General features: G+C 47.5%; 1 protein-coding gene across 4 annotated transcripts in view; it reads right to left on the bottom strand.

The window, feature by feature from the left end:
• The window catches only part of LOC117753175 (PH and SEC7 domain-containing protein 1-like), a 49,161-nt gene that overhangs the window by 25,611 nt on the left and 1,050 nt on the right, over nucleotides 1-22,500 (bottom strand). For 2 of the 4 annotated variants that reach the window (XM_034571088.1, XM_034571090.1), the window contains exons 2-9: nucleotides 10,220-12,578; nucleotides 9,871-9,988; nucleotides 8,895-9,456; nucleotides 8,123-8,590; nucleotides 2,873-3,067; nucleotides 2,282-2,362; nucleotides 968-1,080; nucleotides 164-222 (exon numbers count right to left, since the gene is read on the bottom strand). In XM_034571088.1, the coding sequence (XP_034426979.1) occupies nucleotides 164-222; nucleotides 968-1,080; nucleotides 2,282-2,362; nucleotides 2,873-3,067; nucleotides 8,123-8,590; nucleotides 8,895-9,456; nucleotides 9,871-9,988; nucleotides 10,220-12,409 (3,786 nt within the window). In that variant the 5' untranslated portion in view covers nucleotides 12,410-12,578. Of the gene's footprint in view, nucleotides 1-163; nucleotides 223-967; nucleotides 1,081-2,281; nucleotides 2,363-2,872; nucleotides 3,068-4,578; nucleotides 5,053-8,122; nucleotides 8,591-8,894; nucleotides 9,457-9,870; nucleotides 9,989-10,219; nucleotides 12,579-18,211; nucleotides 18,329-22,500 lie in introns of those variants that run through there. The other 2 variants (XM_034571089.1, XM_034571091.1) reach the window with 2 other exon arrangements.

Below are 22,500 nucleotides of genomic sequence, written 5' to 3'. Positions count from 1 at the left end.
CAGCGGCCGGAACCTGCACACGCGGGCGGATCAGCTGGAGTCTGGTTTCCCTTTAAACTCTGGTTTGCTTTGTTGATCTTTTATCTGACAACACCTTCCTGTGCACGTATACAGTAAAGTACACAATCCCTCACAGGAACAGACACACACTCGCACGACTCACTTGACCGTGGAGATCGGTGTTGAGCAACATCAGGGCGCAGGTGAGAGTGTGAACTGCATCTGAAGGAGAAGTTTCTGTTATTTAACCTCATTAAAATACAGTAAATATTAGAAATATCAATACTCAATATACAGCTGCACCACAATATATATATCATGACATTGAATTACAAGAACTAACAACAATAATAACAAACAAATTTATATAGTTAATATAAAAAACTGATCTGAAACCTTTCTTTTAAAATCAATACCAGTTTTTTTGCACTTGTACTTTACTTGAGTAGTTAAGTTTTCTGCAGCTTTATACTTTATATAAATGTTGATATAAATACTGTATTTTTTACTTTAGTAACCATGGTTACTGCAGCTACAGATTCAGATAGAAACACAAATGATAAATCAACAAATAAATGTATTATTATATGGTGATTAAGAAAGTATTGAATATTAAAGAGATAAATATGCATTTTAGTTCATTATTTGATGTTTAAATGTTTTTCTGAAATGTTTATGTTAATTTTTGAATGCATGGCTTTTACTTATTATGTAGTATTACTTAGTACTTCTACACTGCAGTGCTGATACCTTAAGTTATAAAAAAACATGTGAGTATTTCATTACCCGCTGACCTGCAGCCCAGTGCACATTTTAATTTAATGTGCAATATTTAATATTTAATGTATTTAAGTAACTGTCCTTGAACAATGTCCAGTATTTAATGTTTAATCCATTATTCATGACGAAACATTGAATTACGTTGAATGAAAGCTCAGACGTGATGACGGTGGAAGTGAGGACTCACCCTCTGAGGGCATCACGTTGGGGTTGCAGTCCAGGAACCGCCTGGAGAAGTGGGACAGCACCCGCTCGCGCTCCTGGGTCTCCCCCATCAGAGCGAACTGTCTGAGGAACGTCCTGCAAACACGACCACAGTCACATCCTCGCCAACAAAACCATCAACCACATCACCACCACATCACCACCACATCACCACCACATCACCACCACATCACCACCACACAGCACCACTGGTTAACTGTTTTAACTGGAAACCATAAATTACAGAAGTGAGCAGGAATCCACAAGATAGAACCATTTATTTAATCTTAAACAGTATGATGCATTAGAACATTAAACCTAAATAATCACATTATAATATTATACAATAAATATTACTAAATAGATGTGTTTCAATTTGAGAAATATATGTTTTTATGGTCTTTTATATTAAGAATAAAAATGACTGATCGTTATTTCAGGTAATCTTGTGTGATTGTCAGATATGAAGAGTAACAATATATATAAGTATATTTACACTACAGTATTACTACTTTTACTTAGCTTAAGTACTGAAGTATCCCACTACTTCCTTCTTTACTGTTACTTACTGCTCATGAACATTTTCAGAGGAAAAATCACAAAACTCTTTCTTGTTTCTTATCAAATGAACAAATTTACACAAATTTAAATGTGTTTAAATATAATATAAAGGTGAGTAGAAAGTGTTTGTGATGAACTATACCTGCTCATAATAACTAATATCTATAGAAACATAATTTATACAGTATGAACCTGTTAAACACAGTGCAGTGCCCAGGATGTCCTCTAGAGAGCAGTGTTTACCACCACACACACCAACAGAGACGATATTAATTATTATTAAATTGAATACAAGCCACTGCAGCACAGACGCAGAAACATCTCAACCAGAGACACGATTTATAAATGTAAGTTATTCATTATTTAATCAGATTTCTTTTTTTTTATTAATTCATGAATTAAATATCTGTCCTATAAACTCATTTAAATGTGCGATTACTTATTTCTGCGATTCTATTGGCTCATGTGAAATCATTTAATCTGTATCTGCTCACACTGTTTTTATTCTGTTTACATATCGTTTCTATTCTATTTATATTTTTATATTTCCTTCTTATTATTACTTCTACTGACGCCTATTTGATGACTATTTGCTTGTTAGGGTAACAACAAATTTCCCCGTTTTGGGATTTAACTTAACTTATCTTATCTTCTCTTTTCTTGAATATGTGAGTATTGCTATTAAATGTATTTGAATTATCTCCAGTGTTGACTGCATCGTGAAGTGAGCCCTCACCTCAGTGATTGGTCGAGAGCGAGGCCTGTGAAGTTGAAGAAACTCAGATACTCCTCTGCCACCATGCGGCTGAAGTCGTTGCTGTAGAAAGACGAATATAAAATAACATTAGAGTAAAATTTAAACCTGGAATAATCAAACACAAGATGAGAAGACGACGCATTAAAAAACTCAGCAGGAATCATAACAGCACAAAATATCAATGAAACGCTTCAATGTTTGCTCGGTTCAGTGAAAGGCTCAGTTCCGTCTGTCAGTGACACAATCGTCACGAGATGAAGACCGGAGGCGAGAGAGAAAAACAAAACCAGAAAAGACAAAAGAGAAGAAGATTCCCAGGGTGCATCTGTCAGAAGAGGAGGAAACTCTTTAATCCAGAATTCTTTCTCATCAGCACGAGCAGCTGAGCGAGTGACGGGTGATGGAGCCGCAGATACAAGCCAGCACTTTGTGGGCAGAATGTAAAGTGATGGACTGAATGATCAGCTTCCATGAGTGGAACTCTGAGACCCTGAACCTGTGTGTTAGTAGGTGGTGAATAATAATAATAATGATAATAACAATAATCCCCACAACCCTCCAGCAGCTCACTTCTTGCTGAGGTGGCGAGCTACGTCTGACTTCCTGAAGCCATCCAAGTTGAAGAGACGCTTGGCGAGGCGTCTGGCGGCGGCCACGTCGGCTCGGTGGCTGCCGTTGGTGAGGGTGTCGCTGCTGCTCAGACCCAACCGGTCGCTGAGGTCCTGGTCCAGCTCCGAGTCCGTCGCCAGGCGAGCCTTCTCCCTGCTGAGGGCGAACGAGCAGAGAGAACAAGAGATTAAACTCTGACACAGAAAGACGAACAGAGAGGGATCTGAACAGGGAATCGAACAGAGGAGCACGTGAGAAAGTGGGACAAGGAGAACGAACAAGAATTGAAATATAAGTAGATAAATAATTGATCGGGCGAGAGAGGAAGAATAAAAACTAATAACTGCAGTGTGTCAATACTTTAAAAAGGGACAAATATCTGATCTGTGCAGCTGAATGAAGTCAGTAAAATACACGATGAAAACATTGAGTGATCAAGAGAAAACAGCTTCACAGAAAGAATGAAGTTCGATTAAAGACCCGTCACGATGAACGAGGAGAGAAGGACGAGAACAGATTTAAAGACACGTGGATGAATGAGAGCAGAAATAAATCTGAAAATATACAAACCATTTTATATTCAAACACAACATTTGCTGTGATTACACACTTTGTATTCAAAGCTCTGCCTGATAAATCAGTTCACAAGAGCAAAACTTATTCCATCTGATTCATTCTGTGATGTAACTTGTTATGTCACGGAGCTAAAAGATGGGTTCTCAGGCTCCTGCTGGAACAGGGACGACAGGAACCAGGTCTCTGAGTTCATTCACGTCTCTCAACCACCAGCGACAACAACAAGGCTCCAGCAGCTAGAGGCAAGAACCAGCCGCTGGTGGCCGAGCTCTGGTTTTGAGTTTAAACTCCACTCACAACACTTCCACTCTCATGCACACCAGATGCTGCTGAACACACACTAGGGTTTTGTTATTAGTCAAAATAGTTGAGTTTGTTTAATAAATTTAGTTTTAACTGTTGAAAATGAAGTTTGGATTGTGACTGAATGTCAATTCCACGTATTGTAAGAAGGAATGTGTCTGTAAATAATGCACATACAGGTACAAAGGTTTTAGGCTTCAGATTCTGCAGCGCGACCACGAGTCCGAACCCAGTCAGAGACAATGAGTCCTGCAGCAGATGGTCTGAGCCCCTGAGACCTGATCTCAACCTCATGAAGTGACGCTCTGCAAAACAAGAACCTGAAGAAACAGTGAGCAGATGAAGTGAGAAGAACTGGAGCCGTTTTAAATGATGCACTTTGTGTGAAGTTAAAGAAACAGTTCACAATGAGCGTCTGTTCTCTGTGACTCTGCTGAGTGGGTTCCATCTCCTGTGAGAAGAACTGACTGAGAGTCAGCTTCAACTGTCACAACCAGCTCCAGGTGAAGAGTGAAGCTGAACTGAGATCAGTTAAAAAGACTCAGAAGTTATTAAAAACCTGAGTTTATCTCCAATATTCAGCAGGAAACTGTTAAAACATGAAGAATTCTGAACAGAGTTTGGTGGATTTATAAATAAAAACTATTCTTGACTGTATTTTCAAAGCCTGAGACGAGGTGATGAGGACATCCTCTGGGGAACATGAACCTCTCAGCTGCCTGCACAGCGTCAGTGACTGTGAGGCAGAGCACACACGTGTGTATTCAGTGTCCTCAGGTTGCACCTACCTGTGGCAGGACCTCCTGACAGTCAGATACCGCTCCTCTCCCACTGCGGACGCACTGTGACAGCAGAACACAGAGGGCGTCCTCATTTCCGTCCCCTGACCGACACCTCGCCTGCCCCCCCGACCGCCCCTTCCTCTCCTCCTGGAGTCGTAACCTGAACGCATCACCATCCCGCAGAGGAGCTAACGCAGAGGAGCTAACGCAGAGGAGCACCTGCAGTGGCTCCCAGGAGGCCCCACATTCCTCTGCCTGGTCTGGAGTCTGACGGAGACTTGTTTGGTGTCATCAGCCGGCCTCCTTCCCCCAAAGCAGAAACACGCTTTCCCCTCCTGCTCTATCTCTTTCCCTCGGAGTCTGTTTGCTGTTGTTCCTTTTCCCTCCTCCCTCCCTGTTCCGCTGTGTAAACGCTCCCCGTCCCCTGCTGACCTTGGATTGGACGCACGGCATGAAACTCGGCTTGTCTGTTGCCTAAAAGTCCCCCTCCCTCGCCTCGCCGCCCTCCATTCATTCCTCTCAATCTCTGTGTGCGTCTCCAATTACACACACACACACTCAGAGCAACGGCCCTTTCGGGTGTTTGTTGTCCACCTTGTTTTGTGCTGTGTGCTGCTTGCACACCTCCAGAGAACAAGGAGGAGGAGGAGGAGGTGTCAGGTTTAAAACCTCCACAGGGTGTGTGCCTCAACAACCGTTACTGCCTGGAGGACGGAGCACGAGGCCCTGTGCCAGCGACTGGGGCCTTTGTCGGGTGTGTTTACAGCAGACGCTTCACCAGGAGCCTGCAGGAGAGTTCACAACCACCAGATTAATCCGGCACAGTTCAGGCGCCGCCACCTGTTAACACTGTCTCATCAAGTGCCAGCACAAAGCCCAGAGGTCCTGAGAGAATCCCCCCCCGACTCGGCCTCTGCTTTAACCGTACCCCTGCATAATGAAGCCCCCTCTCAGTCCACTGGGCAGCTCTGCACAATGAGCCACTGTCTAATGGTACAGACTGGATCTGAAAAGGGTGATGTGAGGGAGGAGGGGCACCGCGAAGGGGGAGGGTGAAATTCCAACTTTTATCAAAGTATGGACAGGCCTGCAGAAATATTTTCGCCTGGCTGCGAGATTCCAAAGCTCCAGGGCGGCTCAGGAAAAGTGCGATAAGATCAGAACTGAGCAAACAAACCTGGGAGAGTTCAGAGCGATTCGCTTTTCATGTGACAGGTTTGATCAGGAAGTGGAGACAAAGAAAAGACCACAAATCTTAAAGTGTGAGTTTGTATTTGTATAGCACATCCATTCACACACACACACACACACACACACACACACACACACACACACACACACACATTCATACAGAGCATCTACGTGCAACACTCGGACTAACACACAAGCAGAAAGGAGGCGGACTGGGATCAAACTGTCGAGCCTCTGGTTAGAGAACGACCCGCTGTACCTCCTGAGCCACAGCTTCCAGAGAACACACACACACACACACACACACACACACACACACACACAGACACACACAGACACACACACTTCTCTGTCATCCACCTGCCTCAGGTTCACTCTAATCAAAGAGCTGCTTGTTATCTTCTTGTGCCATCTAGTGGCCGCAGCAGCACGGTGACCCGCTCTCTGCCTCTGCAGTGCCGTCACACTAAGTTAGGGTGACATTCACAAAGCCCGTTTGCGTCAGCGCCGCACAGACGTTTACCTCTCGGTACCGGTTGTCCCACACGTCTCCGTGTCTCTGTCAGACACTGTGTCTGCAGCAGCGAGGCTCTAACGTGGATTAAGAGACGTGTCGTTCTGCTGTTGCTTCATCTGAGCAGAATAAGGACAAAGGATTGTGGGTATGAATAATCCTGCTGAAGGGAAGGTGGGAGTCTGAGGAGACTTTGGGACGAGTGAAGGTGAATCTCTCACTGCTGCAGCAGCCATCTGCCTAATATCATGCCCCCCCCCCCCCACACACACACACACACACACGCACACACATGCACACTTACATAAACCCACACACAAAGCATGAATTTACATATGCACCCACAACAAAACACCTACAGATGCATGTTTGCTCACTTAAACAGTCAGGAAAATATGCACCAATGGACACACACACATTTTAATCTCACACACACACACACACACACACACACACACACACACACACACACACACACACACACACACACACACACACACCCTGCCTGTCAGACAGCAGAGTGACCACAGGGATCCACTTCAGAGCAGCACTGCAGCACAACTCTCTGAACAACACAACAGTCCATTAACGCAGGTTTCTGACCTCAGGGAGGCGGCCATTAAAACTGCATTAATATTAAATTCACATTTAACCTCCTCTGTCATCTGATCCTTTGTAAGTCAACAGTTTATCACACAAACAACTGCAGCGTGTTCTGGTCCAACAAGGACAGAAACACGTTGATAATGTATCGTGACCTCGACAGGACCGTGTGTCTCATGTTAAAAAGATTAAAAGAACAAATCAGGACATTATAATTCAGGACAAACATGATCCAGATGTTGATTAATCATCACAACGTAGGTCACGTGTGTTTCAGTTGTCAACAACGTTAACTACACGCTTCACGTCCTGTTCGACATGTTTACAGTGAGTAACAGAGCACGACCATCAAAACAGATAATACATGTATTCACTCTTCTCGTCTTGACGACCACTCGAAGCTCTTTACTTTACAGTTTCTGCCGTTCACCTGTCTGTGCATCAGGGTGATTTGAGGATCACTATCCTGACCGAGGATACTTCGACACGTGGAGAAGGGGAGACTGGGTTCAAACTGCCGATGTTCTGTATGGATGACCCGCTCTTCCTCCTGAGACACAGCCCCAAAATACAATTGTCTTCTTTTTACTAACTGTGCCGCCTCGCCTGCACAGTAACCAGCCGTACGCACGCCGGCCTCCTACCACATCCGGCCGAGTCGTCCCCAGTCAGCCGCCGGCTCCTGCTCATCAACACTAAACTCTTATATTTATCCACCACATCTCCGCCTGCGTCCTGAAACGAACCGTAACACGATGGTTCCTACTGAGCATAAACTGTGATGCTGACTTTAAATCATCTTTATATCAACACCGGATCAGTTGAGCTCATGTAAAGTGAGAAGTGGATCCTCTGCAGCTGGTGTCAGCTCCACGCTCCGTCAAACATCTGTCCGCTCGTTGTTTAGGTTTTTACAACCTGCAGCTTTCTGCTCTGGTTCACGCTCACTGCTCTCATCTACGTCTGCTCCATCAGAAACACCCCGAAAGACGATCCTCCAGCAAATCAAAGACAAAGTTGGGGACTAGCTGGTGAGACAGTTTCACGTTAAGCAGCTAAAAAGCCAAATATTCCCCTCAGGAGACGGTGGAGACCAAATCATAAATAAAAGAGTGAATACGGCTTCAAATGAATGGAAACAACTTTGTAAGTGAATGATATGTTGAGTTTTATGTTGTAAAAGTTTAGTGTTGCACTAGTTACAAGCGGCAAAAACCTATTGGAGTCAGATTTCAGACTCACCTGGGTAAAGAGACAGACGGGTTGCTGTACCAGCTGCTCCCCAGCTGTGTACACTCCCGTCCTCTAGGTGGCGTGTCATCTGAACCGCTGCTCAGCCTCTCGCTGGAGGGCGCTCTGGTGGCGTCCGAGTCCCCGGTCACGGTGAAGATAGAGTCAGACAGACTGGGCCGCTCATCGTGCGCCAGCGGGGCGAAGCTGAGCTTGACGATCTGCCTGGCGCTGTGACACACCAGCCCGTGGATGGCAGGGGTCAGTGTGGGCAGGTCAAAGGTCAGGACGGTCTGCGTGCTGGAGGTCAGCAGCTCCTCGCTGTCCAGGCTGTTGTACGACGTCCCTTTGGCCCGGTGAGACTCCATGATGCTCTCAAAGTGACGGCTGAAGGTGTCCTCCGCAGCGCAGCGAGGACCCGAGACCAAGATGGGGGATTTCAGGGCCGGGTGGTGGTTGTCGAAAAAGGTTTCCATTGGTCTGGACGGAGAGGGAGGTTTTAGTGAGACTGCAACAACACAGCTGTGTTTATAAAGGAAAGATTAAATGTGTGTTAACCAAGGAAACATCCAGAAAAAAGAACTCCATCTGTATTTGTGAGACTGATCGAGTTGTTGTGTGCGTTAGATTTGTGTGTGATTCAAAACTGTTTGTGATCTACTTGGAAAATAGGTTATGGGTGCGATCCAGATTCAGGTCTGAATTTAGGTCAGAGGAAGATCCTGCTTCAGCAGAGTGTTGTGTGTGTTTCCAGTGAACTTGTGTGACGCTTGCTGGTGTTCACCTCTGCAGGAGGTGTCCGAACACGTCTGGATCCTCCTGAGCTGCAAACTGCTGCTTCCTGTTGTCTCCTTGCATCCTCACACTGGCCCAGCTCACCATTTCTTCCTCCTCCTCCTCCTCTTCCTCCTCATCTTCCTCCTCCTCCTCCTCCTCCTCCCCCCTCCGTCCTCTCCTGTCCTCTACCTCCTCCCCGTCTGTCCTCCCATATGCCAGACCCCCCAGAGGGCTGCTGCCCGTCCCTGGAGTGCCCTGCACGCTGCGGTTGCTCCCAAACGCTGAGTCAGCATCTTCCTGCTCGGCCAGCAGCACCTCGTCTATGTCCGTCTCGCGGTAGCAGCGCAGTGGGACGGCGTCCAGGTCGGTTTCTGAATACTTGAGCGTCCGGCGGATGATGCCGGTTTTGGGCGATGACCCCATGATGGCCGGAGGAGGGGTCACCAGCTCGACCTCCACATGCTGCACCTCGTGATTGGCAGAGAGGAGAGGCAGGGAGGAGGGAGGAGTCGGGGTGGGAGACTCACTGGAGTTACCACTGGGGGGAGCTGTGGAGTTTTCCAGAGAATCTGAAAATGAGATATAATGTCAGTTATTAATATTCCAGAGAAATGTGATAAATATTCCATCACTTCATTTGTTTAAAATTTTCCACCTGCATAAAACATACTTAGATTATTTTTGGAACTGACCAAAATGTTTTTCTAACGTCAAAAGAAAAATAATTATGCAGCTTTTTAGAATTTTTTTACAATTTGAGAATTTGAAGTATGATGTATGAAGAAAGCTTATAATCCAAAAATGTAAATATTAATAAATGATTGTTTGATGATTTTGACATATTTCAAACTATATCCATCCCAATAAGGACACAGAACGAGATATCTTGACTGACATCTCCATCTTATTTAGATCCTAGTGAGGGATTAAATAATAATAATCATTTTAAAGCTGAGAGGAACCAGAGGTGGACACGTGCTCACTTTTCTCCCCCCCGCCAGCAGCCTCCTCAGCAGGGGTCCCGAACAAGAACTCCCACTTGGCCCGAGCGATCCTCTGACAGTGGAGCGAGGGCACGGGCGCCGTGCAGCCGCTGTCCGTCTAACACGTGCACACACACACACACACACACACACACACACACACACACACACACACACACACACACACACACACACACACACACACACACACACACACACAACAGAGGATTTCAGGAAAAGACACAAGTCAGAGTGAGAAGCGATACCAGTCTCACATCTGTGTGTTCATGGAGACAAGGAGCAGTTAGCTTAGCTTAGCATAAAGCCCAGAGGCAGTTCTGAGACTCACCTGAATTCCTGAGGTGGCGGCTCCAGTCTCGTTGCTCTGGTGACTGGACTGACTGGACTCTGGGGACACACAGTCCCTGTCTCCCAGGCTGCCCGTCACCCCGCTGGAGCTCCGCGAGGACGACCCCCCCATGCCTCCGTTCTGCTCTGCCTCAGGAGGCTCCTCCATCCTCTGCAGACGAGGCTGCTGCCCCGCCTCGTATCCCTCCACGTCATTGCCGTCTCCCTCTTCATCACAGCCCTCATCCTCCTCCGGGGAGTCCAGCACCACTGGTCCCAGGAGCAGGATCTCCCTCCTCCTCTGCTCAGCCCGTTTCTGCTGGGCTGTGGGGCTGAGCGGCCTGCGACGCTGGCCGGATTGACCATCAGGAGGTTTGTCGTCGTTGGAACCGAATCCCGGCTCGGAGCTTGGCCGTGGGCTGTTCTTTACATGATCCCCCCACTGCTGCCTGGAAGTCCAGCTGACCGGGGCCTCCTCAACACTTTGATTGATAAAGAGCCTACGAGCCAGCTCAGTGCAATCCCCTTTCTCAAAACAGCTCAGGTCTTCTGTCCTGTCCAGGATCGGGGACCAGGAGTCCCCAGTGTACTGTGGGGGCAGCCGGCGATGCAGGGTGGGGGTGTCTGGAGATCGGAGCTCAGTTTGGAATAACCTGGGGTCCCTCACGGGGGAGCAGATCTCAGTGGGAGGATGAGCGGGACGGAGGAAACGTGAGGGAAGCGCGGGGGAACTCTGAGCTGCTGGAAAGACCGAGCTCTGATGCTGGGGTTTCTGAACGTCCTGGTCGAAATTAGCGCGAGAGTTTGTTTCATACGAATGACTGAGCGACTGCAAGACGGAGTTTTCAGGCTGGTGAGAGTCTGTGTTGTCAGGTGCTGGCATGTGTCTGTCGTTTAAAGGGATGTTCATCTTAAGCATTTGCTGAGACGGTTGTGCATGTGGAGGAAAATTGTGAAAGCCTCCAGAGGTTGAGCTGCTTGTGATCTCGCCTAAAGCATTGTGCAACGAGGACCTCCTCGCCTCGGATAAAATGGAAGATACTTTGGTGGCCTCCTCTGCGAGCCTGCGAGCAACTTCAGGGCTGTGAGCTGGAGACGAGGATTTACTGTCGCTCAACTGGTTCAAGCCCTCCACTAAATTATTGCCAAGTTGAAGGATCGCTCCCTGTGGTGAAGAGCTCCTGTTACAGGTCCGGCGGATGTGTCGTTTGGTGGCTGGGCTTCCCACCGCCGGCCTCTCCTCTCCCGACCAGTGGCGAGGGCTCTGGGTCTCCACACAGGGCCCGGGCCTGGACTGGGAGGAGAGCTGGTCCGACGCTGGGCTCCGAGGCAGCCCCAGGATGGTCTGGCTCCGATCTGTGAAGACGTCTTTGGGGCTGATGTTCTGGTGCTGAACAGGAGAGCCAGCCCAGGACTGACAGCGTGGCTGTTTGCTGCAGCGTGAAAACGAGGTTTGCTCCAGTGCATGTGCCAGTTTAATCCTCAACAGAGGGGAGCCGAACTCCTCCACAGCCCTCTGGGTAGCTGCCCGGCCGATGGGGTCCATGGCTGGTTGGCGAAAGCTGGGAGAGAACGTCTGCTGGTGACTTCCTGGCGATTGAAAAGTCAACTTGGGACTTGAGCTGCACGATGAATCGGGACTCCCAAACCAAACTGGGTCGCTGAGCCGTTTTCGAAAGTGGGAGGGGTTGGATCTTTCCTCTCTGGTCGCCCTCATGCGGGGACTGTCCAGCGTCTTCACGTTGGACTTCTCAATGTAACTGAAGGTGACCACGGAGCGCTTCCCGTCGCTGATTTCCTCCTCGTTTAACCTCCGACAGCCAGGAGGTGTGTGAGGGAGGGCGACCCTTCCAGAAGGAGGCGGCGCTGGTGAGGAGCGGAGGACAGAGACTCCATCGCTCCTCTTGCTTCCTGTCGGCGAGCTGCTGGACTGATGGAGCTGGAAACCGTCAGTGTTCCGACACGGAGACGGTTTCTGTGAGCAGTCCTGAACCAGCCGGTGAGCAGTGGAGGAATTTGTGACCATCTGACAGGTCGTCTGGGTCGTTAGCTGAGACAGGAGCTCCGCAGGGCCGTCCTGAGCCGAAGCAATCCCTCCTCCATCTTCTCTAAAGGCCCCTTTGCCTCCGCTCTGATCTGGGGCAGGTCTCACCTCCACATACAGATGGAGGACTTTCCCAGACTGGGACATGACCTCCTCTGGGCAGGAAACGAGGACAGAGAAACAGAGATGGAGTCGAGTCTAAAACGAGGAGAGCTTCTTTTCTTCTGTTATATGCCGGTTTGGTTTGTTGGTTTTCTGCTGGTGCTGCATGTCGGGATACAGACGTGCTCGTGGGACAGCTCCCTATTCGTCATACCTGTGGGTGAAAGAAAGGAGGATTTATCTTTTTGAATTTTCAGAAGACGGCAGAAAAAAAAACACAGGATATTCCGGCGTTGACAACGCAACTTAACTGTTTTTCTTGATAATTTCATTGTGTCAGATTGAATTCTTCATTTCTCTGTAAACAGTGATTTGAAAATGTCGAATAGATCCAGAAACAGTAACAGTCTGACCTTAACAGATGTTGACAGTGACCGAGGGAGCTCAACACACTGTTCTCAACTCCATGTTAACTCTCCTGCAACCTGAAGCACTGCATATTCTCACTCCTGCAGATTTGGCCACTCAGCACCTGACTCTCCTGTGCACATCCTTTCCTCTGGGATGCTTCACTGTTGTGTAGCCGATGGTGTCAGAGCAGGAATCATCCTCTGCTCTGTGACTCACGAGCGGTAACTTGATCCTGAATGAAACTACCCAGCGCTCGGAGATGAATCAGCCGAGAGGATTGTTTTTCTGACTGTGACAGTGTAAACAAGCTCATTAAATAATCAGAGGAGCCTGATGTGCTTGTGTTTAGGGAGCAGACACAGAAACATGTTCAAATGAGTAACAGCTTATTTAGTTTCTCACCTGTCTCCTTCAACCCTGATCTGTCAGACCTCAAAATCTCCTTCCTGTCAAACAGCAGCTCCACGGCGCTGCAGCACATCATGCACCAAACAACCACAGCCCTCCTCACAGACACGTTTCTGTTATTCTGCATTTAAATCCTGTGCTGCAGCCACTTCTTCCCTCTCTGTCGAGCTTAATCCTTTCGGCGCTCGCTGGACTCAGTCAAGCTGAATTCTCTGCCACTGTTTGGCGTTCACGCAGCACAACTTTCCACACAACTCCAGACGGCTGCCAGCAGCGACAGATTGGAGTTGCCGTATGGTAGCAGTGGGAGAGAACGTGTGTGTCGAAGATTGAAGTTGACAGAACAAAGGGAACTTGTGAGCGGGTTGGCACGCAGGGCGAGCGACGCTCCCTCCTCGACCCCGGGAGAAGTTTCTGCCCTCACTTCAAAGAGACCAAAGTCAATCTCAAACAATCTCCTCAGCTCGGCACATTCTCCTCGTGGCTCTTAATTATTTCCCTCAGCTTCTCTGCGTGGAGTCTCAGCACGTTCACAGGCTGTTTGCTGCACCTCCTGACCCTGACCTCCGCCTCCAGTGGATCAGAGCGTGAGCAAATCTTTAGATGCAATACGGGGGAATTTTCTCTAATTGGCAAACAAATCTCACTGCCTCTACATTTGTCGCACTCACACATCTTTCTGCCACGTTCACACCTCGGAGCTTCCCACAGCTACAGCGTTCACAACAAAGGCCTTTGTCCAGTTGTGGGTGGCTCCCATTGTGTGAGGAGGTGTGAGGAAGACGACCTGGCTCCTTGGCTGCATCACAGACGTGACGGATGCATGAAGCCACGAGGCTGGATGTGATTTATTTGTCTCTGGGGAGAGTCCAGGTGAAGGTGTGAACGCAGCACTGCACACACTGAGGAGGGATCTGACACATTCAGAGTCCACGGACAGTTTATTTAGTTATTTGAATGTTTCCCGAATGACGACCTAGTCAACTGACATCATCTGCAAGAACTTATTCATGCAGTTGACTCTTTAATCTCATAAACTGTTAATGTCCACAACGTCTGAAATGTTCAAAAAGCCCATAAATACTGTGGCTGAGAGTGACGCTCAACACGCTGCGAACACAGACAACAGAACGCTAATCTCCGCTGTCAGTGTTTCCTGCCAGAACCCGAGTGAAACGTCCGGAAAATGTCCAAGTGAGCCTGTGAGAATTCAGCAGGATTCACCGCTAGCAAGTGGAATATTGATGATTGACACTCGACACTCGTGATAAATATCTCAATCTGGACAGACGGCGAGATTTGAGAGCTTTTGGCGATAAGGGCCGACGCCGAAATTCTACAAGTTGCCGGTTTGCGATGGAATTTATACGTCACGTCCGGCCTCCTGCTGCTCTACAGGCTCCTCCCCTCACCTGGATGTTCCCCACATGTTCCTGTTGGTGTGAACGAACACACATCAACATGAACACTAACACAAGTGTTCATTCAGACACTTTGAGGAACAGATGCCAAAAGGCTGCGACTGTGAAAAGTTATAATTTAATCTTTGGGTAGAAATAATCTCCAGATACAGATACAGAACTCAGAGAATCTCATTTTCATACTCTGGGATGAGACAGATGTTGATTTTCTGTTGCACAGTTTATGTCTATATGCGAACGTGGCAAATATAAAATTGAGAACGGCGTTCTCCGAGTCACGGGCTCAGTGTGGACACTGTGACTGTGACAGAGCCGGTCGATCCACAGGGATTATTATTAGATATGATTTGTCATCTATGATCAACAGGATGAGGAAGTCCGTAAGACATCGCTGCACAATATCGATTCTGGAACGAGCCGATGAGCCTGAACTTCATTTGTGCTCCTTTTTTTTATCTGTTACTTCATCACGTGGGACAGATGCTGACGGGAGCACGAGAGCGAAACGCAGACGGGAGAACGAGCACATGAGATGAATGGCAGTTAGGGAGAGAGAGAGAGAGAGAGAGAGAGAGGAAGAGCAAAGTGGTGTAGATGAAGGAGGGAGCTGGGCTGTGGTGGGAGGGTAGAGTTACAGGAAGCAGGAGCTCAACCCTCGTCCTCTGAGAGACGGTTTAAAGGGTCAGTTCAGCTTAATCACACCAGAGCAAAATGTTACCACTTAAATGTTCATGTACGAAGTGAGAGAGAAGACGTGCAGAATATTGAATATTGACGTGTGGGAGGTAAAATCTCACTCAACTTGTTTATTTGTCTTGTTCCGAACAAACTCAATAAATAAACTTCGGACGGAGATTTAAAAAAAAGTACAGCTGAAGGATGACATTTAAAAAAAACAGGTGTAAGCAGCATCACCTTTAGTTAAAACCTCCGTAAACAAAACTCAGAGGTGATGACTCATCTCTGTTGTGCAAACAGACAACAACACACACACACACACACACAGACACACACTGTCTAAACTCCACTGGGACCTTTATGAGGGGAATCACACAGGTAACTAAACCCATGTGCAGCAGCGGGATACGACGGCTGTGGGTGGGTGGCTGTGGCTCAGGCTAATATTAGCTCCCAGCGTGCTCGCTGCTGGCAGCGTGCAGCAGCAGCTATGATTTCAGCAACATGACAGGTTGTTCACTTTAGGTAGTAACACATCGAAGCCTGGGGAGAGATTTAAGAGCGTTCGCTTAGTTAATGGTCAACGAGGGATTTTCAGGGACATTCACAGAGAAAGACGAACCATCCAACCTCTAAACGTCCACTCGCGCTGATCGAAGACGCCATTGATCGCTCTACATGTGATATCTGGTTACATCATGCTGTATTTGGTGCAGCCGCCTACTCATGCAAATACCCAGGAGTTGGCAGGGAGAGGACTCGCTGTCACAACCGAAATATATCCCTCAAAGTCGCTGAACTTCTGCACCGGCTCATAATTAACCGAGCGGCGATGAAGAGGATGAGCTGACGTTAAAGCGTCTTAGGAGCACGACTCTGTTTGCGTTTGAGACGTCTCTCGCTCCTCTGCAGATTTCCTCCAGCCTTCAAAGACACGCGCAGACAAAAGAGAGGAGACGTCTGACTCATGCAGAGACACAAAACCCAGTGTGAGAGCGAGGAGGGAGCGTTGCAGGGAGGCTTATTGGTGGAGAGGAGAAGGGAGAGACGTTCACTCAGCACCTGCCAAGACCTTGGTGCCTTCACAAGCCCTGAAATCACCACCTCCACTCTGCTGGAAGAACGACGAACGCAACAAGGGAGTTCATCTCAGTTTTAAGAGCTCGGACACTCCAGTAGTGTGGACGCCACATGTCAACCTAGCAAAGGTGAAGGTTTAAAACTAAAACGCATCAGTGTGGACGAAACCTCAGAGGCCGACTGGACGCTGCAGCCCTGAGTAAAGTGATTTCCTCGGAATAGAGCAAATCCTCCGATGCTTTCACAAGAAGCAGCGTCTTCGAGATCTCACATGAAGAAAGTCACATTTCCAGCACAAATAAAACTCTTGTTTCGAAAGGAAGGAACCTGAACCTGCTCTGATCCGTCGTTTCTGCTAATGTACACCAGAAAGAAGTGGGATTCCTCTGGTTGGACACTCGACTCCGGAGGTCGCTGATTACTTGCTGATGTTTTGACCATTTCATCAGAGATAGAAACGCCACGCAGACGACAACAGGCCACAAGGCAAACACAAAAACACAAAGTGAAGTAACGTGCACAGTCACAACAACCTCAAATCTAAATATATCACCTGGAGATAAAAGCTTCCTCTGAGGACTCACGTTTACAGGAAGCAGGAGTTTTTAACACACTCCATGAAAGATGCACACGACGGACGAACTCTTTAACCGTCGCTGGTCCTGAACCTTTACACACACCTGGAGATGCACTGATCTTAAATCCATTCATTTCACACAATCAACAATCGAACATCACAACCTGATCTATATCTTGTGCACTTCCTTGGTGGAAACAGCAGAAACGGTCTCAAGGCTCATTTGTGCTCGAGGTCAGATTTGTAAAAGGAAACAGACGGAGCTTTCTGACGACCACAGCACATGAAGAAGAAAAGCTTTTTAAAAGAGACTTAACGAGTCGGTAAGTTGGACGCAAAGCGGCAAACGTTATCACTACCTCCTCCACCGACGCCATTTCTTTTTACATAGTTAATTTAGTCCAGAATATTGGATTTAAATTGACACTAAATTAGAAACTCAAACACTTGGCTCCTCGTTTCAGCCTCACCTTTCAGCACTGAAGAGGGAATTCAACGTTTCAATATATTCTATTATATCTTAAATTAAGTCATAATGAAAGATGAAATGATCAAGAGGTTCACAGCAGTGACACTTGTGTTGTGTTTCCTCACAATTACTAATTTAAAACATAGATATTTTTAGATAACGATAAAGAGCTGAAACTCACCACAAGTTTTATAATCCATTAATCTGCAGATATATTTTTTGTTGATAGATTTAATTCTTGTTGATAAAACACTGTCAGGTTTGCAGAGGCTTTTGAGAGGCTGCAGTATTTCCCATTTCAATATTTGTGCTTGAAAAACTAATGTAACATTTACTGGATAATAGAAATAAATCAAAATATGACTTTATAATTTTGCTGAAACTCAACAACAATGAGATTTATCACTGAGCAGGCAGCGGCACAGTGAAGGCATTAATGACATTTAAGGGACAGTAATCACACACTGATTATACAAAAATATGCAGTCGCTCATTTCACACACTCACACATGCTCTCACTCTCACTCACACACACACACACACACACACACACACACACACACACACACACACACACACACACACACACACACACGATCCTGAGGAGTCCCACTTTCTTCAGTCACCTGCTCACTACAGGACGTGCACATCTGGATCGTGCACCTCCCTCAGTGGCTGTTTATCTTGATTGACCCCGAGGTGTCAGCAGAAACCAACAGCAACACACACACACACAGTAACACACAGTAACACACACAGTAACACACAGTAACACACAGAGTAACACACAGTAACACACTCACCTCTCCTCCTCAAACCAGGATTTACACCTCCCACGTGTCTTATCTCGTTTCATCCTTCCTTCTTCTGTCCCTCTCTCAGCACAGACCTGTCCGACCAGGCCGGTTCTCTCTCTCTCTCTCTCTCTCTCTCTCTCTCCCTCCTTCTCTCTCTCTCCCTCTCTCTCTCTCTCCCTCCCTCTCCAATGCTGACGCTCAGCCAATAAGCAAGCTCCCATCACCCAGCCCTGCCTCCCTCCTCCCTCCTCCTCTGCCTCTCACATACATGCTGAGTCAGTGTGGAGAACTTAGCTCTGGGAGGTGCAGTGAGGAGGGTAAGACAGTGAGGGGTGAAGTGTTTAAAGATGGCAGCTCGACCTCTCCCTCTGGGACAGACTTCAGAATAAAAGTGGCAGATGTGACAGGATGAAAACTGGACATGTGGTCTGATCCGCGGGACGCCGGCGTCTCCAGCAGGTGTGAAAACCCTCCTCACGAGGTGTGAACACACAGAGATGGAGGAAATAAATTAGTCCGACTGATTGGACACAAATATTCAAAATATGGATTATTATTGCTCCATATCACAAGTAGAACACGTTAAATATTCACAGATAAATGGAGCTTTCAGGGTCTTTGATAATAATCTGATGATTCACCTTATATAAGGATATGGGCGTTTCTAACTTTGAAGAAAATCATATTTCCTCTGACAGGGAGTTGAATTAATGAACAGAAAAAGAAAAGTGTGAGTCTTCTGACGTCAGAGTCGTTTGTGTGTCACCGCTCTGTAACATCTATATCTGGTTCATACAGTTACTTCAGTGTTTGTGTTGGTCCATCATAGTTTGAATAATTTATCCAGCAGAGATTTATCAAAAAACCTCTTATAGGAAATAAATTCAGAGGTAAAAGCTGCTGAAATATTAAAGAGACACGGGACTCTGGCACGCGCGCACACACACACACACACACACGCACACGCGCACACACACACACACACACACACACACACACACACACACACACACTTTTCCTTCATTAACCATTTCATTTTTATTTGATCTCTAAAAAATAAAAGTTTAAGAATATTTTTTTTTGTTGAAAATTTGTGATTATTTTATATTTCAAACTCACACATACAATATCTTGTGATGCAGCAGAACCAAGACCTTAATCCTTTTACTAGTTTGACCAGTTTAACTAGTTTAACCAGTTTTACCTCTGACCTCCACACAGCGCTGGAAGCAGGAAGCAGGAAGCAGGAAGCTCGTTTCTCTAATCAAACAGTAAATCTGATCCTCCACGCAGATTAAACTGGCAGCAGCTGATATTTACTCGTATTAATACCTCGGAGAGCTCGGAGATGCCTGACGTCCTTCTGGTGAATTCTCTTTCCTCAGAGTCACCGTCGGCCTCGACCGAGCCCTGAAGTCGGGGGTTTGGCAGCTGCTCGCTCACGTGTCGAGCGATGAGGTGAAACAGGTAAAAGATGACAGGCAGCGATCAGCAGCATCTCCGCTCACTGCAGCAAACATCCAGCTCTCGTCTCACAGCAGCGTCAGCACGAGCGTCTGAAGGAGCCTCAGTGAAAACACCAACTCTCTCATCGGCTATTTCAGACAAACGACGTTAAGGACAATCGAATTAAAAGATTATGTCGACTGCCTGCGTCCGCCAATGCCGATGTTTCCAGGTGAACTTGAGACAGAGGCAAACAGTGGCATTCATTGATCGATGGGTTTTAAAAATAAACTCCTGGAGAGGAAGGCTGGATCTGCTCCATCCTCTCCTGACGTCCCTCCATCTTTTCCGGCTCCAACACCAACATACAGAGAAACATCAAGACAAGATGTCACAGATTTACTGGTTTTATCAGACGTGAGGATTTTGAGTTGTTGAACAGAACGAGACGTTTACAGACACCTCGTCCTCTGGGAAGATATCCTGGAATCATTTTCTGGCTTTTTAATAATAATTTTAAATAAACTACAAATTCCCACTTCCTCCCACAATGAAATGAAGCCAAATCATATCACTGATCTGAACGCTGTCATCTTGCACCAATGACATCATGTGGAGTCTGTGCAGTAGAGATCAGGGGGCGGAGCCACGGTCCCGCCGATACACACGCTCGACCAATTGCGAGTCAGCCTCAGATGTCAATCATGACGTTTCACCCTGTTCTACAGCATCAAATAACAAATTAAAACACTTTTCCCAGTTTGATACGAACTTTACCTAAGATGACAGAAACCATCTTTGAGAGATTTAATGTGTATTTTGACTTTATTAGTTTGGTCCATGTCCCATCTGCTAACAAGGAGGAGGCAGGGTTTATGACCTACACTGCAGCCAGCCACCAGGGGGCGATGGAGACGATTCAGTGTCACTCTTGAGGAGCTGTCACGTCGTCCAGTCTCCAGACTTTTGAAAACGGTGACCTGTGTTTGCACGCTCCGCTCACATGTCGTGAATTAGACACGTTACAGCTCCACCATGTTTCACCAGAAGAGAGAGAGAGAGTCACGTATTCAGATAAACAGGGATTCGACTCTTCAGCCGAGCGATGGGGGCGATCAAACATGGTGGAGAAAATCAATTACTGGCACTGAAACGTTACCAAACAGCCAAGAGTGACGCCTGCTTCCCCATTTACTCACATTACATCTCAACCGGGAGACCGGCGTGACAGAACCAGAGGGAATTTCAAGCTTGTGTAACGAGCAGAAAACGCCTCTACAACAGATTTGCGTTTCATTAATCACGCTCCGGATCCCAGGCCACCGCGAAGCGCTCTCCATCTGCACCGCGGCCAACAGGAGGAGGCCTCGCAGCAGACGACCACTCGTCACCGGGGAACACAGCAGGATTGTAAAATGCTAATGCTCGCCATCATCACACGAGCCATCCAACTGCTTAAAGGGCCCATTTCACTGCCAGCGCTCTCACCTCCTCCTCCCACCGCCGCACCCCCGAAAACCTGCTCGTGGCTTTCGGTGCTGGATACGAGCAGAACGCACCGTGAAGATCTGCAGCTACAGTGAAAACAGGCAGAATCTGAGAAGACGATGGGAGAAGAGATAGGAGCGGTGGGGGGGGGGGGAGAGTGGGAGTGTGTAGGAAGAAATAAAACAGACGTGGGAAGGAGGTAAAAAAAAACCAACACTTGAAGACGGCTCTGGTCACTGAAGCTGTTTTCTGTGCAGCATCGACAACGTGAGAAGAGATGGAGGCCGGAGCGTCTCAATGTGAGAACTGATGGAGACACAAACATCTACCATCAGTGTGTGTGTGTGTGTGTGTGTGTGTGTGTGTGTGTGTGTGTGTGTGTGTGTGTGTGTGTGTGTGCGTGTGTGTGTGTCCTGCTTCAAACTACACAACCTGTTATCCTCCCACCACAGATTCTTCTCGCCAATAAACTTCAAGAAAAGACTGAAGATGTCGTAGAAACATCAGCGATTGTTGAGCATTAAAAAACACACGAGCTACACAATCCTTCAACCACAGACACACACACACACACTGTTCTCTTCAGCCTCATTTCCACATCCGTCCTGGTCGCAGCCGTTAATCACATCTTTGCTTTTGACACCAGACACAAGAGAAAAGTTCTGATTCGGACAAATAATCAACGAGCTGAAAAAACCTCTGTGAAGAAGAGGGCAGCGGCAGATTCTCCTCTTCCTCTCTACAAGCGACTCTTCTCCCCCCTCCCCCCCCCAATACACCTTCACTTAATCAATTATCAGACGTCATGAACTTTTTCCAGAGCATCTCACGCTGCCTGATAATCAGACCTTCACTAAACAATCAGCAGCAGACATGTATTAACTCTGCAGATGTTCAGCAGCTTCCATGATGCAGACACTGATCCTAACTGAGAGAAACCATGAATGAAGTGAATATGAAGTTCTCGTAGAGCAGCTGATTCCACAGAGACGTGTGCTTGGCGTGTGCTTGGCTCCCTGTTCAGGTGAGGAGGAAGATCCATTCACTGAAACAGGGTCGAGACTGAGCCCCACGGAGGAGGTGTGGTGAGGGGGGGGGGGGGGGGGGGGGGGGGGGGGGGGGGGGGGGGGGGGGGGGGGGGGGGGGGGGGGGGTGGTTGGATTCATAAACTGTGCAACAAATGAAGACGAAATGCTTCCAGCTGCCCTTGTCGGCGGCGGGGGTGAGGAATGGATCTGCCCTCGGGCTGATACAGGGGGACATTTGACAGGGTCGTCAATCGGTCATGCAGCTCCGTCCTGTCTGAGCCGCAGAGGGGACCAGAGTTTTCTGCAGTGCAATTTATCAGCAGCAGCGAGCAT

Source organism: Hippoglossus hippoglossus, chromosome 19 (assembly GCF_009819705.1).
Source record: "Hippoglossus hippoglossus isolate fHipHip1 chromosome 19, fHipHip1.pri, whole genome shotgun sequence".
Taxonomy (NCBI): Eukaryota; Metazoa; Chordata; class Actinopteri; order Pleuronectiformes; family Pleuronectidae; genus Hippoglossus; species Hippoglossus hippoglossus.
Note: the sequence above shows the minus strand (reverse complement) of the source record. Positions and strands in the feature narration are given on the sequence as shown.